Source organism: Antechinus flavipes, chromosome 4 (genome assembly GCF_016432865.1).
Source record: "Antechinus flavipes isolate AdamAnt ecotype Samford, QLD, Australia chromosome 4, AdamAnt_v2, whole genome shotgun sequence".
NCBI lineage: Eukaryota > Metazoa > Chordata > Mammalia > Dasyuromorphia > Dasyuridae > Antechinus > Antechinus flavipes.
This window is the reverse complement of record NC_067401.1, coordinates 477,416,122-477,429,833: the sequence shown is the minus strand read 5'-3', so window position 1 is coordinate 477,429,833 and position 13,712 is coordinate 477,416,122. Positions and strand designations below refer to the sequence as shown.

At 43.0% G+C, this 13,712-nt stretch overlaps 1 protein-coding gene across 1 annotated transcript in view; it reads right to left on the bottom strand.

Moving 5' to 3' along the window:
* Positions 1–3,263: 3,263 nt before the first annotated feature.
* The window catches only part of TRABD2B (TraB domain containing 2B), a 212,781-nt gene continuing 202,332 nt past the window's right edge, over positions 3,264–13,712 (bottom strand). Inside the window, exon 7 of the mRNA XM_051999752.1 lies at positions 3,264–9,347. Coding sequence (XP_051855712.1) covers positions 9,131–9,347 — 217 coding nt within the window. The 3' untranslated portion in view covers positions 3,264–9,130. The remainder of the gene's footprint in view (positions 9,348–13,712) is intronic.

The window sequence follows — 13,712 nt, the reverse complement described above, 5'->3', positions numbered from 1 at the left end:
CTAGCATAAATCTATTCTTGGGGACTTCAATCCACATGCTGATATCTCCTTAATTCCCATTATCTACATTTTCTTACACCTCAGCTATACAAAAGCATGGTCATACCCATAATTCATTAGTACTCACAAGTATTCTACCTTCACAATCCCACTGGGGACAGTTAGATAGTGCAGTGGATAGAGCCCTGGAGTCAGCAGGACCTGAATTCAAATTTGATCTCAGATACTTAACCTTACCAGCTATGTGGACTCTAGGCAAGTCACTTAAAGTCCAATTGAATTATCTTGTAAACAAAACAAAACAAAAAACATATAAAAACACACAAAAACTCCAACAACAATCCCAAACTCTGAATGTCACTCTCTCTGATAATAACTTCTTGTCCTTCCACAATTTCCTTGTACTTAGCCCCTATTAAATCTACTCTTTGTAATCACCTCAACCTTTGGTCACTTGACTGTTCCTTGCTTTCCTAGTTCATTACTCCTTAATCTAGTCTCCTTTTTCTCCCTTCAAAATTTTGATGCTATAGTTAAAGAAATCAACATTATATCTTCTCTCCTTGACTCCCTTACCTCTCTCTTCAGAATCTATTCATCCTTTTCACTTTTATTTCATCTAATCCCATAATATACCCACCTTTTACCTTCTTTATTCCTGCACATGAGTTATTAAATACTCCTAGAGGAAATCACACAATTGTGCTGACTATAAACCCTAAAGATTCCTGTTATTTCATCTCAATGAAGCTCTCATTATAGAAAGGCAATCTGTTTATTCTTTCCTGAGTGAATTATATGACACTTCTCACAGTAAGTCCATCTAAACCATCATAATTTCTTAACCAGAGGTTTATGAACTTTTAAAAATATCTTTTAGTGACTTTATTTCTTCTTTAAATTTTTATTTGATTTTTAATTTATGGAATAAAACAAGCATGTCCATAACATAGTATAATTTAAAAAAGATGATTGCACATGAAATTGCAAATCTATCATGTACAACTTCCTAATGATTGTATTTCACTGTAACTACTTTCAGTTGTAATCCTACACTTTTTACTTTGTACATTTAAAAACATGATTCTGTTGAAGGGGATGCGGGAAACCTGGGACACTGATGCATTGTTGGTGAAGTTGTGAACGAATCCAGCCATTCTGGAGAGCAATTTGGAACTATGCTCGAAAAGCTATCAAACTGTGCATACCCTTTGATCCAGCAGTGCTACTACTTGGGCTTATACCCCAAAGAGATACTAAAGAAAGGAAAGGGACCTGTATGTGCCAAAATGTTTGTGGCGGCCCTGTTTGTAGTGGCTAGAAGCTGGAAAATGAATGGATGTCCATCAATTGGAGAATGGCTGGGTAAATTGTGGTATATGAATGTTATGGAATATTATTATTCTGTAAGAAATGACCAGCAGGATGAATACAGAGAGGACTGGCGAGACTTACATGAACTGATGCTGAGTGAAATGAGCAGAACCAGGAGATCATTATATACCTCAACAATGATACTGTTTGAGGATGTATTCTGATGGAAGTGGATCTCTTTGACAAAGAGACCTAATTGATAAATGATGGACAGAAGCAGCTACACCCAAAGAAAGAACACTGGGAAATGAATATAAACTGCTTGTATTTTTTGTTTTTCTTCCCGGATTATTTTTACCTTCTGAATCCAATTCTCCCTGTGCAACAAGAGAACTGTTCGGTTCTGCACACATACATTGTATCTAGAATATACTGTAACCTATTTAACATGCAAAGGACTGCTTGCCATCTGAGGGAGGGAGTGGAGGGAGGGAGGGGGAAAATCGGAACAAAAGCGAGTGCAAGGGATAATGTTGTAAAAAATTACCCTGGCATGGGTTCTGGCAATAAAAAGTTATTTAAAAAATAAATAAAAACATGATTCTGAGAGGGAATCCTTTCATAGACTTTCCCAGATTCATTTGCCAAGGAGGTCAGTGACCCAGGAAAGAAAAGCCTTTCTAAGGTGCTCTAAATCATTATTGATCAGAGAAATGCAAATTTCTGATCAGAAAATGCCAATCTGACTAAGATGAAAGGAAAAGATAATGACGAATGTTGGAGGGGATGTGGGAAAACTGGGATACTGATGCATTGTTAGTGGAATATGAATGGATCCAACCATACTATGCTTATAAATTTATCAAACTGTGCATATCCTTTGATCCAGCAGTGTGATGACCGTGTATTTTAAAATCAGCCAGAGTCAGGAATTCAGGTTAAGGGAAAATCCTCGGTCTTTATTCTTTGTGGAGGTGAAGGGGGGATGGCGATAGGAAGTGAGAGCAGTCCCGACAGGAACCCGACCAGCAGTCTCTCTGTCTCTCTCTCTCTCTCCACCCACCAAAATCATCTCTGTCATTTCCTATACAACACATCAAAACTTGCACAGAGTGGGTGGGGCCATTCTTTCTCCAAGCATATATTCATAGAGTATCGTCCAATTGCTATTTAGCCTCACGTGCTTGGGACCTCAGTGTACCAACTCGAACTTCAGCCCATTACACAGCAGTGTTACTACTGGGCCTGTGTCCCAAAGAGATCTTACAGGAGGGAGAGACTCCATCTACCACATAACATCTGCTCTACCATTTTATTATAGTCTTGTCAAACAAAGAAACAATGTAAGTCTGGCAAGACCTGCTCTTGAAGAAGCTAAGATAACAGTGACCACTGACTGCTTTCTTTTCAAGATGTTCATCTACCCTCTCCTTAATAATTCATTGTGTACTTTTTCTTCCCAGAAAAAGTCAAGTTCACTGGTCTTTAGTTTGCAATCTTGATTCTCTTCTCTTTTGAAAATCCGAACAGCCTGTCTTTCTGCAGTTCTTTAGTGTCTCTTTTGTTCTCCATTGCTTTCAAATATCCCTGAGAGTGGCTTGCAATTCCACTTGTCAGTTCTTTTAGGATGTGGGTCAACTGGTGAAGGTGAATTGAATTCATTAAGAGCAACTAGATACTCAATTATCTTCCTATTTCTCCTGGGCATCAGTGCCCCCAGTAACCATTTGTTAGTTTCTTCCCAGTTGACCTGAGTTAGTCTAAACCTCTCATTTTTTAAAATGGAGAAACCAAGGCCCAGAGCAAGGCAAGAACTTTCTCAAGATCATGTAGTCATGAAGCAACAGAGCAAACAATTTAGTAAACTCCTGCTAATTTTAAATCTACAGTTTTGTGGTTCCCCCCAAAACATTTTCTGGCAAACAAGAGAAGGGACAAGAGCCACCAGAGAGAACTTAGAATATTTTTTATTATTAATATATTATGCTACAAAAATATCTTGACAAAATAACATTAATAACATTTTTTCTCTTCTTTTCATTACATTCTTTAGGAAATTCTTCACAAAACTTCAAAAGAGGAGTGTGTGTGTGTCAGGGGGTGAAAACCCACCCATTTGCTTTGGAAACATTTCAAACCCAACAAACAGTCCAGAGGTGCTCTTTCTAAGGGATGCCCATAGCCTGGGAGGGTCAGCAGAGGTCCCGGCATCCCAGTGAAAGAGGACAAAGGTCAGGCACATTTCTGGGGAAGCTCTCGAGTCAGCCTCCTCCTGGAGGCTCAGAAGGCCAGAGAGATACCTGTGGCCTCTCCTTAGAATGGGTGACCACCCAGCCTGCCGAAAATGCTAGTATCTGTACTGAATAGAACTCAGCCAGTGTTTTCTAGGAAGGCTCGTGACTGATTTGGCTTTGGGGCCGAGGGAAGTACGTTTGGAAGCTCTTACTCTTTCTCTCGCCCCCTACACCACAATCTTCTATCAACTAAAAAAAGGCAGAGCCCCTCCCAGCTTTGGTTTAAAATACTGACTGTACCTTTTCTCCATGTCAGTCCTTATTTAGTGCTTTGGGAAGCCTGGGAGGAGCGGGTTGTTATTCCTCTTTAACAAGCAAAGGAACTGAGACCCAGAGAGATGAAGTCGCATCCTCAGATTTAGCACAAGAGAGGACTTTGGGATGACTTCCTCCTTTGCAAAATCTGGCATTAAGATCCAGAGAAGGACCAGGTTTTACCCAATAAACTCATGGCAAGTGGGAGACAGTTAGGAGTAAGACCCAGATCTCCTTGCTTAATGTTCGGAATGTTCATTTACCCCACGTCAACACCGCTGACTCCAGACTATCCAAAAAGCTACTTCTGTCAGCAACTGGAGCCTCATCTTCCCCATTTGTAACTGAGATGACATCAGCCCTAAAGTCTCTTGGAACATTTCATATTCCATATGCTAAATGTCTCCCAGCTCTGACTTTCTCTGTCCCTCTGATCCTTCCTAGCTCTGATGCTCCACGGCCTATGTTCTAGCCCTGCTGCCAACTCTAAATCCCATAGCTCTGTGACAACCAGAAATTCCAAAGATGGAGGCCTGGAGGAGGTGCCTCCGGCGGGCATTCGTCTTGGAAAAAACTAGGTTCTGGCTCCATCCATTCATTATGTCCAGTGTCCAGGGATGGGCTGTCAGTTTGATTCGATCAGTTCTAGAATAATCGAGGCGGTGAGAGGAGGATGGGACAGGGACCTGAGTCACGAGTCACATCTGCACATGGAGCCATCACACATGTTGACATCACATTTCGTGTGGACATGTGTTTGTGATTGCAAGAACTTGCCATTTATTCTCAAGCTCTTGTCTCAAAGCCAGTTCTCTTGGCCACGGATTGGCCAGGGACCTAAAAGAGCTTCATTGAAGATGTTCCCAAAGTGTTGATTGCCACGGGCAGAGAACAGCTCCACATGGATGAGAGCATCCCAAAGGCTTCCTCCAGTGACTGGGGCTTTGGACAAAGCCCGGCACACTGAGGCACTGGACGCTTCAGGAAAAGGTGACCTTGCCCCATGGCGGCCAGAAAGGAGGCCAGGTTCCCAACTGGAACATGTCGCGGAGGAGAGGGGATGTAGTGGACTCAGGTTGGCCAAGTCAAGGGGCTGTACGGAAACAGGCAGCCCAGGTGGTAAGAGGATCGAGGACCAAGCTGTACAAGCATCAATTCACGGAACTGGGGAGATCAAGGTACTAGAAAACAAGACAACAGCCTCAGCCTCGAATACTAAAGGGTCTTGTGGGGATTAGTCTCGTTCAACATGAGCCGAAGGGCAAAACAAGAAGGAGTCGGGGAAGCCACAAAGGGAAACATTTAGATTGGCTCTAACGAAAATCTTCCTCACCATTAGAGCCATTCAACTGTAGTGGGCCGTCTTGACAAGTAGTGAGTTCCCTGTCGCTTCAAGTCTTCAAACAGGGGCTGCGGGACCACTTGGCAGAGAGCTGCAGAGAGAATTCTCATTGGGGAATAAATGGGACTGGACAGCTTCTGAGATCCCTCTCAGCTCAGAAAGGCTAGAGGGACTTTAGAGAGTTAGCCCACTGTGGACAAGGAGTTTATCGTGTGTTTGTATTCTAAATACTGAGCACAGGACACAAAACCCAGGAGACACAACAATACCTGTTGACTGACAAAAAGATCCCTCAGAGGACCAGCACCCTGGAGTAGCCTCATTTGAATGAATGAAGCATTAGTGAAGTGCTTACTGTATACATAGCACTGTGCAAAAACTAGAAGTATAAATAGAAAAATTGGACAGTCCTGGCTCTCAAAAAGTTCACCTTCCAATTCACTTTCCTCATCTGGACGACAGAGGCCTGGAAGGATGACCTTGTCTTCAGTGTCGTTTCCAAAGTGAAGAGGAAGGAAAGCAGAAAAAGTGAGTCAGGACACGGCCCCACCCAGGGCCTGGGCACAGGGGATTCTTAGGGCCAAGCTCTGTCAAGGGGCTGTTTTTGCCAACATTTCTTTCCTACAGAACCGAAGCCACGCTCACCACGCCAGCTTCCCCAGAGGCGGCAGCGGGCATGTCAGAGGGAAGTCTGGCCCGTGTGTTTCTAATTCCTTTACACTTATCTCACCAAAATCCTGTTTTGCAAGCTCTGTTTGATGTCCAACACGCCGCTGGAGCCCCCCTCCTAAGCTTGCTAAGCCCCTTTCTCTCAGAAGTCGGAAGTGCCTTCCTTGCCAAGAAGAAGCCGGCCAGGATGCCGGAGATTTCACGTTCCGTTCCCGGTGTGGGGACCACGAGGGGCGAGGGGAGCCTGGGGAGGGTCTGCGCCGTTCTCCCATGCATCTGACCCTGGCCCTGGAATGAAGCCTCTGGAAGAGCAGCCCCGGGAGGGTGGAGCCCGGCTCATCAGAGCGGCATCTGGCCCCGAGCTCAGAGAGCGTGGGTCTGAAGGAAGCCACAGCAGCGTGTCATCACCGTCCCGGGAACAGTCAGTCCCATGCTTGGCCACTTTGGGGCCAGATCTTCTGCCTGGGGATCACTTCCCAAGACCCAGAGCTGGAGAGGACCCAGACACTCCCCAGATCCCCAGTCTGCCATCTCTCAAAACTTGGGTTTACATTCTGGCCTTGAGACTAAAAGCTGTATGACCTTAAGCCGATTACTTGCCCAGCTCTAGGCCCCTTTTCCGTCTCTCTAAGATGAGAGGGTTGGACGGAGAGTGTCTGGGGTCCTTTCCAGCTTTTTACAACTTTGAACAATCACTCGCCTGCTCTAGACCCTGAGACCTTCCTTTGTAAAGTTGGGGGGTAGGAGGGATGGGTGCGAGGGAGGAGGGAATGAACTAAGCAATTCCAAGGTGACCTACAGTTCAAAACGTTGTTCCTCTGGCTCTGAATTCAGTTGCTTCCAGCATCCTGCCTTGTTACAAAGAATTATGAGGACTAGGAAAACAGATTCTTAGGGTCCAACCACCAGCAGTCCCAAAAGAAACAGATTGCTTTGAGAGGTAGGGAGCTCCCCTTTCCTTAGAGAAGAGGCTGAATAATTATCCCTCAGAGAGACGGGTGCAGGGATGGTGGTTCATGGGTAATAGCACTGAGGTTCCTTCCAGCTCAGACTAGGAGATCCTGGGCTTCTTTGATTCCTGACTTTTGGCCTCTTGCCTAAACATGGAGGCAGCATCTCTGTGTTGTCCCAGAGATCTCTTCCTGCTCTGAAGGCCTGGGGAAGCGGCCCTGACAGGGTCCAGAAACGGGCTTTCAACTTCTATTACTCCTTTTCTTACACTACCTTTAATGTCTCCTTCTCCAGGAAGCCTCCTCTTGGTCTCCTCGATTTCTCAGAGCTGAGCGGAGCCTCTGGAGCCCTGAACCCCTTAGCACTTTCCACTGCAACATAATGTAATGTCTTTGGAGATCTCCCGGAGAATGCTTTGTGATTTCTGTTATTGGACGACTTGCTGCATGGGGATTTTCTCCATCACCAGATCTTCCACAAAGCAGGAACTCACTTGTACCCAAGCAGAAGTACAGGGACCATGGCAACTCAGGAAAGACCGTGGGTCTTAGCCAAGTGGCCAACTCAGGGGCCGAGTATGTTCTCGATGGGCCAGTCCTGGTAGGAAATTTGAGCTTGCCACAGAGATTGAGACCCAAGACTCGCCATTCCCTGACCCTGACCCTAGTCCTGGACTGAGCCATGATTCTCACTCACACAGAGCCAACTCTGACCCAGATGGCGTGCCACAGGCCTGGCTGTGCTCTCTGCCCCCAGCTCCTAACTCCTGGCCTTTCTACCACCTGAGTTCAGAAAAAGCAAAGGGCATATTCTGTCCCTCTGCCGATCCCAGAGCCCCTCCCTGCCCTCTGCCCCCTGCCCTTAGCCATGGAGGAGAGCCATTGCACAGCAATCCGAATCCCCACCATGAGAGAGTAGAAATGTTTTAGCTGGGAATCCAAAGTCCTGGGTTCCAGCTCTGGCTGCAAGGGACTGTGGGAATCTTCTTTACCTTTATTGACCTCCACTGCTTGCCATCTCTAAGGTTTCTTCTAAATTATAGAAACCTCAACGGTGAGACCAAATTGTCCAGTCATCCCCAGAGGCATGAGAACCCAGAATAATTCTTCACCTATGGTAAGACCTGAGTATAAGGCGCTGTCCTTCCACATGTCTAGTCTCCTATCTGTGAATAAAGGAATTGGACGTTATGGTTTCTAAGTTTCTTTCCATTTCTAAATTCTGTGAAAGTCCTTTATTTGACTTCAAATAAATTCCTTCATATTGCTGGGCCTCAGTTTCCCCCAAATAGGGATAATATTACTCATCTTCACTCCTTCCAGGGCTTCCTTCAGAGATCTATTTCTCCTGACCTGTGCTCCAGTCTCACTTCTCCTAGTCATTTCTTATGGGACTCTGGACAAATCACTTCCTTTCTCTGAACCTTAATTTCCATCACTGAAAAATGATGGGACTGGGCTTGATCTCAAAGCTTTCTTCCAACTCTGGGCATCCCTCTTTCTTGGTGACCGGCTCATTGCCTCACTGCCACATGAAGGAACACTACTCTCTATATGCTTTGGTCAAATCACGTGCCCGAGGGTTCCAGGTGAATTCAGTGACTTCTGGGGGCTTTCACAATAGCAGCATATGCATGAGCAAAAATCCTCCCAGTAATGGGACAAAGCACCCTCACCTACTCCGCCAAACTAGAGGCCCCAGGAGGGGCAGCTACTGTCCAGGGTCGGAGTTGAGAGGCTCCCATTACAGATATTCTTCCTCCCAGAACGTGCGTCATGCGAAAGTCTGTCATCCCAATTCTCCTAAAGTATGGGGAGCCACTGCAAGCCTCTAGTTCCTGGGGGAGGCAAAATACAAACAGTGACTCCCCTCCCCCAATCTAAAGCTCGCTCCAGACCCTTAGGGAGGAAGGCACTAAAGTCACAGATAGGAAATATTCAGTTAGCTAGGTGGCCGGCAATACAGTTTAATAAGTGTATTATTAACATATACATCATAAAAATAAGTTTATCATAGAATAAATATGCTTCTTTTTAAAACATGGACAAATATATTACAAAACAAGCCCCATAGTACTAGGGGAAATTAAGATCCTTCTACAAAAAAGAAGATGTAAGTCAGTATCATGAGAAAGTGTTTCCCAGAAATGTGTCGAGCCCTCCCCAGGGGGCCAGAATCCTCCCAGGAGACTGGGGGACATCCCCAGGAGCTTTCCAGGGGCCAGGGAGGACAGCCACACCCTCAGAATCAATTCATCATTTACCACAGTCTCTACTCCAGCTCTTACACCTGGGGTCGATGGAAGTCAGGATGGCCCCACCATTTGCAGGAGGACGGTGCCCGTTGTGAAGAGAAGGAAGGAAGTCAATGGAGAAGCGACTGCGGCTGAGCTTCCAGAGGGTCCCGGGGGTTCCGGCGGGGCCGGTGGCGGCCGATGTTCCAGCTGTTTGGCAAACCTGGTGGGAGGCTTGGCGGTGTCGTAGGCGCTGGTGGCCCGGGATGGGGAAGGCGCTGTCGTCGTACTAGAAAAAGGAGACACAAACCTTCAGCTTTCCAGGGGCTGTTTTACCTGGCTCGGGTGGCCCATCGTTAGCAAAAGCTCCTTCCCATCCCTCTCTCTGTCAGACCTCGGGAGGTTCCATAGTCCCTGGCTGCCAGTGTTAGTGGGAGGGAATGGGCGGACACTCCTCATGTTGCAGATGGAAAAAGAGAGGGGAGATATAGGAAAGAACTCATTCATTCTGTCACCACTGATAACGATAATAGTAACAGAAATCATATATCGTGCTTGAAAGTTTGCCGAACCCTTCCATAGGCCATTTTATTTGACTCTTACGATAATCTTGAAAGGGAAGTAGTATTCTATTACTCATGGTACAACTATAGACCAAAACAGAAGTTATGTGATCTGCGAGGACGTCCAGCTAGTAAGGGGACCTATAGGGAGGAAGATTCTGACTCCAAGTTTGGGGATCTTTGCATAATAACCTTGTTGTGTGTGGTTAATTGGATGAGTGACTGGTAATTTTGATAGGACAGCATAACAATCCCATTTTAAGAGAGAAAATAGGCTCAGAGACATGATACAGCTTCCCTATCCACAGCTGGAATTGAAACCCAAGTCTCTCTTGATCTTGGGTCAATCATTTTCATTACATTCTGCTTCTAATACAATCAACCATGCAGCTAATGAAACAACTATTCAAATAACTAACCATCCATCCAACGAACCATATAACCAATTAGTCTTTATCAAATCAACCATAAAACCACACAAGCAAATATTTATCCATCAACTCATCTATCTATCCATCCCTGAATGCATTCATTCATTAAACCAACCAATCGACTGACCAGCCAATCAATCATCTGACCACTAATTAAGAGACGAGCCAAAAAACTATCCATCTGAACAACCAAAACACTATCCAGCCAAACATCTGGCCAACTGACTGAAAATATAACCAATAAATCACCCACCTAACCAACCAAGCAATCATCCAACCATCTTGATTCTTTGTTGTCCTTTGTTCTCAAAGAGGAGAAAAGTGACATCACTATGATAGAATGGAGTTACATGTTTCCTGACTGTGGGAGATGATCCCATATGAGCTCGGAGTGCTCTGCCATAAGTTGGATACAAATAACCCTTAAGAATATTTGGGGAGGACTCTCTAACTGCTCATCTCACATGTCCCCTGAGCTAATTCAATTCTATTTTGCTCATAGAGCACAGCATCTTCTCTGATGAGAGCACAATGTCATACAATGGATTCTAAAGTTCTTGAGACCTTGAAAGTGTCCTTGTGTTTTTTTTCTGACCACCTTGAGAGTGCTTGCTCTGTGAGAGTTCTGCATAAAATGATCTTTTGGTCAAGTGCATATTTGGCATTTGAATAATGTAGCCACCCTAAATAAGAGATCAACTATTCATGAACCAACCAGCCAATGTATCCACCAACCAACCTACCGACCAATAATATTCCATCCATCCAATTAACCATTTATCCAACCAGCTAACTATTTACAACTACTCGAATAAATTATCCATCCAACTAGCCCAACAAACTAATGCTATTGTGCCGAGAGTTCTGCATGTGGAGTCAGAAGCTTGAGTTCAAAGTTTCATTCTGTTATTCACTCACGATATGACCTTGGGAAGGATATGTAATTCTTATGTCTCCATTTACATTCAGTTTGTTAACTAGAAATAATAATGCTTTTCTTTTGCTCCCAGTTACAGGATTGTTAAGAGGGTCCTGTGAGTTAATGGATATAAAATACCTTGAAATCATAACAGGTTATACATATCTGAATAATTACAGTTCTGATGCTGCCAGATGCAAAGATATAAAAGCAGAGAATATCCCTGCTCTCTGGAGGTGGAGAATAGTCAGAAGCCCTATAAGCCACCAGTACTACAGGCAGTTATGAAGTTATCCCTTGGGCAATTAAGAGGATATAAGATGACCATCCTCCTATGATACCTGAAGCATTGGCACGTCAATAGAAAATACAGTTTAGTGGAAAGAGATCACAGAATTCAGAACTAGAAGGGACTTAGGTTTTACCTACTTTAGCCCCCTCAATAAGTGCTTATCGAGGGGAACAGCTGGATGACACCATGGATGTTCTGGTCCTGAAGTCAGGAGGACCGGAGTTCAAATCCGGCCTCAGACACTTAATATTTTCTAGCTGTGTGAACCTGGGCAAGTCAGCTAACCCCAATTGCCTCAGAAAAAATAAGATAAACAAACAGATACATGCTTATTGCACAAAATGTCTGATAAATGGTCAATGCTTGATAAATACTTATTGCTGATGTACAATTTTACATTAAAAATTTACAATTTACATTATTGCCGAGTTGCATATGAGGAAACTAAAGGAGAGAGAGAGAGAGAGAGAGAGAGAGAGAGAGAGAGAGAACCAATGGGCCATGAGATTGGAAGTATGGAAGTAAACAAGGTGGGTGAAGGACTGAGAGGAAGATAGTGGTGACCTTCTGGTGATAAGAAAATCTGGAAAAAATTGGTTTGGGGGAAAATGATAAGAGTCCCCTTTTAGATACTATAAGTTTGAAATGGCTAATGGAGGATGAATCTGTGATTATCAAAAGGCAGTTGGTGATGAGGGTCTGTATCTTATAGGAAAGTCTAGGGCTGGATCTATAGATCTGGAAGTTTACTCTATTATGATTTCTAATTTCCTTCAAAACATGATCCATTCATTTCTGATAGCTCTAGTTTTTATTTGAGGCAGCAAGATAAAGTGAAAAGTACGTTGTCTTTGCAGTCAGAAAATCTGGGTTTGAATCATATTTATGCCACTTTTATAATCTTAGGCAAATTCCCCTAGGCCTGAGTTCTCTCTTCTGTAAAATGAGAGGGTTGAAATAGATGACCTCTATATTTAAAAATGTTTTAGTTACATGTCCTCCTGTTACTAATATTTTATTGCATGTAAAGGTAGTTTTCAACATTCACTTTTATAAATCTTTCTCCCTCTCCCTCTACTCTCCCCAAGACAACAACCAATCTGATATAAATTCTACCTGTACAATCATATTAAATATTTCTACATTAGTCATATTCTGAAAGTGGAAACAGAATAAAAGGGGAAACCACGAGAAAGACAAAAAAAGTGAAAATAGTCTGCTTTGATCTGCACTCAGAGCCCATCAGTTTTTTCTCTGGAGGTGGATGGCATTTTCCATCCTGAGTCTTTGGGAATAGTCTTGGATCACTGTATTGCAGAGAACAGCTAAGTCTATCATAGTTGATCATCATCCAATGTTTCTATTAGTGTAGACAATGTTCTCTTGGTTCTCCTTGTTCCACTCAGGATCAGCTCATGTAAGTTTTTCCAGATTTTTCTGAAATCTTTCATCATTTCATATAGCACAATAGTATCCATTCATTTATTTACATTAAATTTACTATATTATATCAACATATAAATTCAAATACATTATTTACATTCATTTACCACAACTTGTTCAGTCTTTCCCCAGATGATGGGCATCCCCTTAATTTCCAATTCTTTCCCACCACAAAAAGAGTTACTATAAATATTTTTGTACATGTGAGTACTTTTCCTTTTTTTAGTGACACTCTAGTAGTGACACTACTGGATCAAAGGGTATGCACAATCTGATTAACCTTTGGGCATAGGACCAAATTATTCTTCAGAATGCTTGGATTGATTCATAACTCCAATAACAATGCATTAATGTTCTAATTTTCCCACATCTTCTCCAATGTTTATCATTTTTCTTTTCTCATATTAGCCAATCAGATAGGTATGATGTGGTACCTCAGAGTTGTTTTCATTTGCATTTCTCAAATCAATAGTAAAATAGAGCATTTTTATATGACTATAGATGGCTCTAATTTCTTCAATTGAAAACTGCCTTCATATGCTTTGATTATTTATCAATTGGAGAATGGCTTATATTCTTTTAAATTTGACTGTGTTCTCTATATATTTGAGAAATGAGACCTTTATCAGAAACCCTGGCTGTAAAATTTTTTCCCCAGATTTTTCTTTTTCCTCTAATCTTGGATGTATTCTTTTTTGTGAGCAAACTCTTTTTAATTTAATGTAATCAAAATTACCTATTTTGCATTCCACAATTTTCTTTATCTCTTGTTTGCTCATACCTTCTCCATAGATCTTACAGGCAAACTATTCCTTACTCTCCTAAATTGCTTTGGGTATCACCCTTTATGTCTAAATCATGTGCCTTATCTTGATATAGGGTGTGAGAGGTCCATATATTCCTAGTTTCTGCAAAATTATTTTCTGGTTTTCTCAGAAATTTTTTGCCAAATAGTGGATTCTATAGGATTCATCAAACAATAGATCACTATAATCATTTACTATTT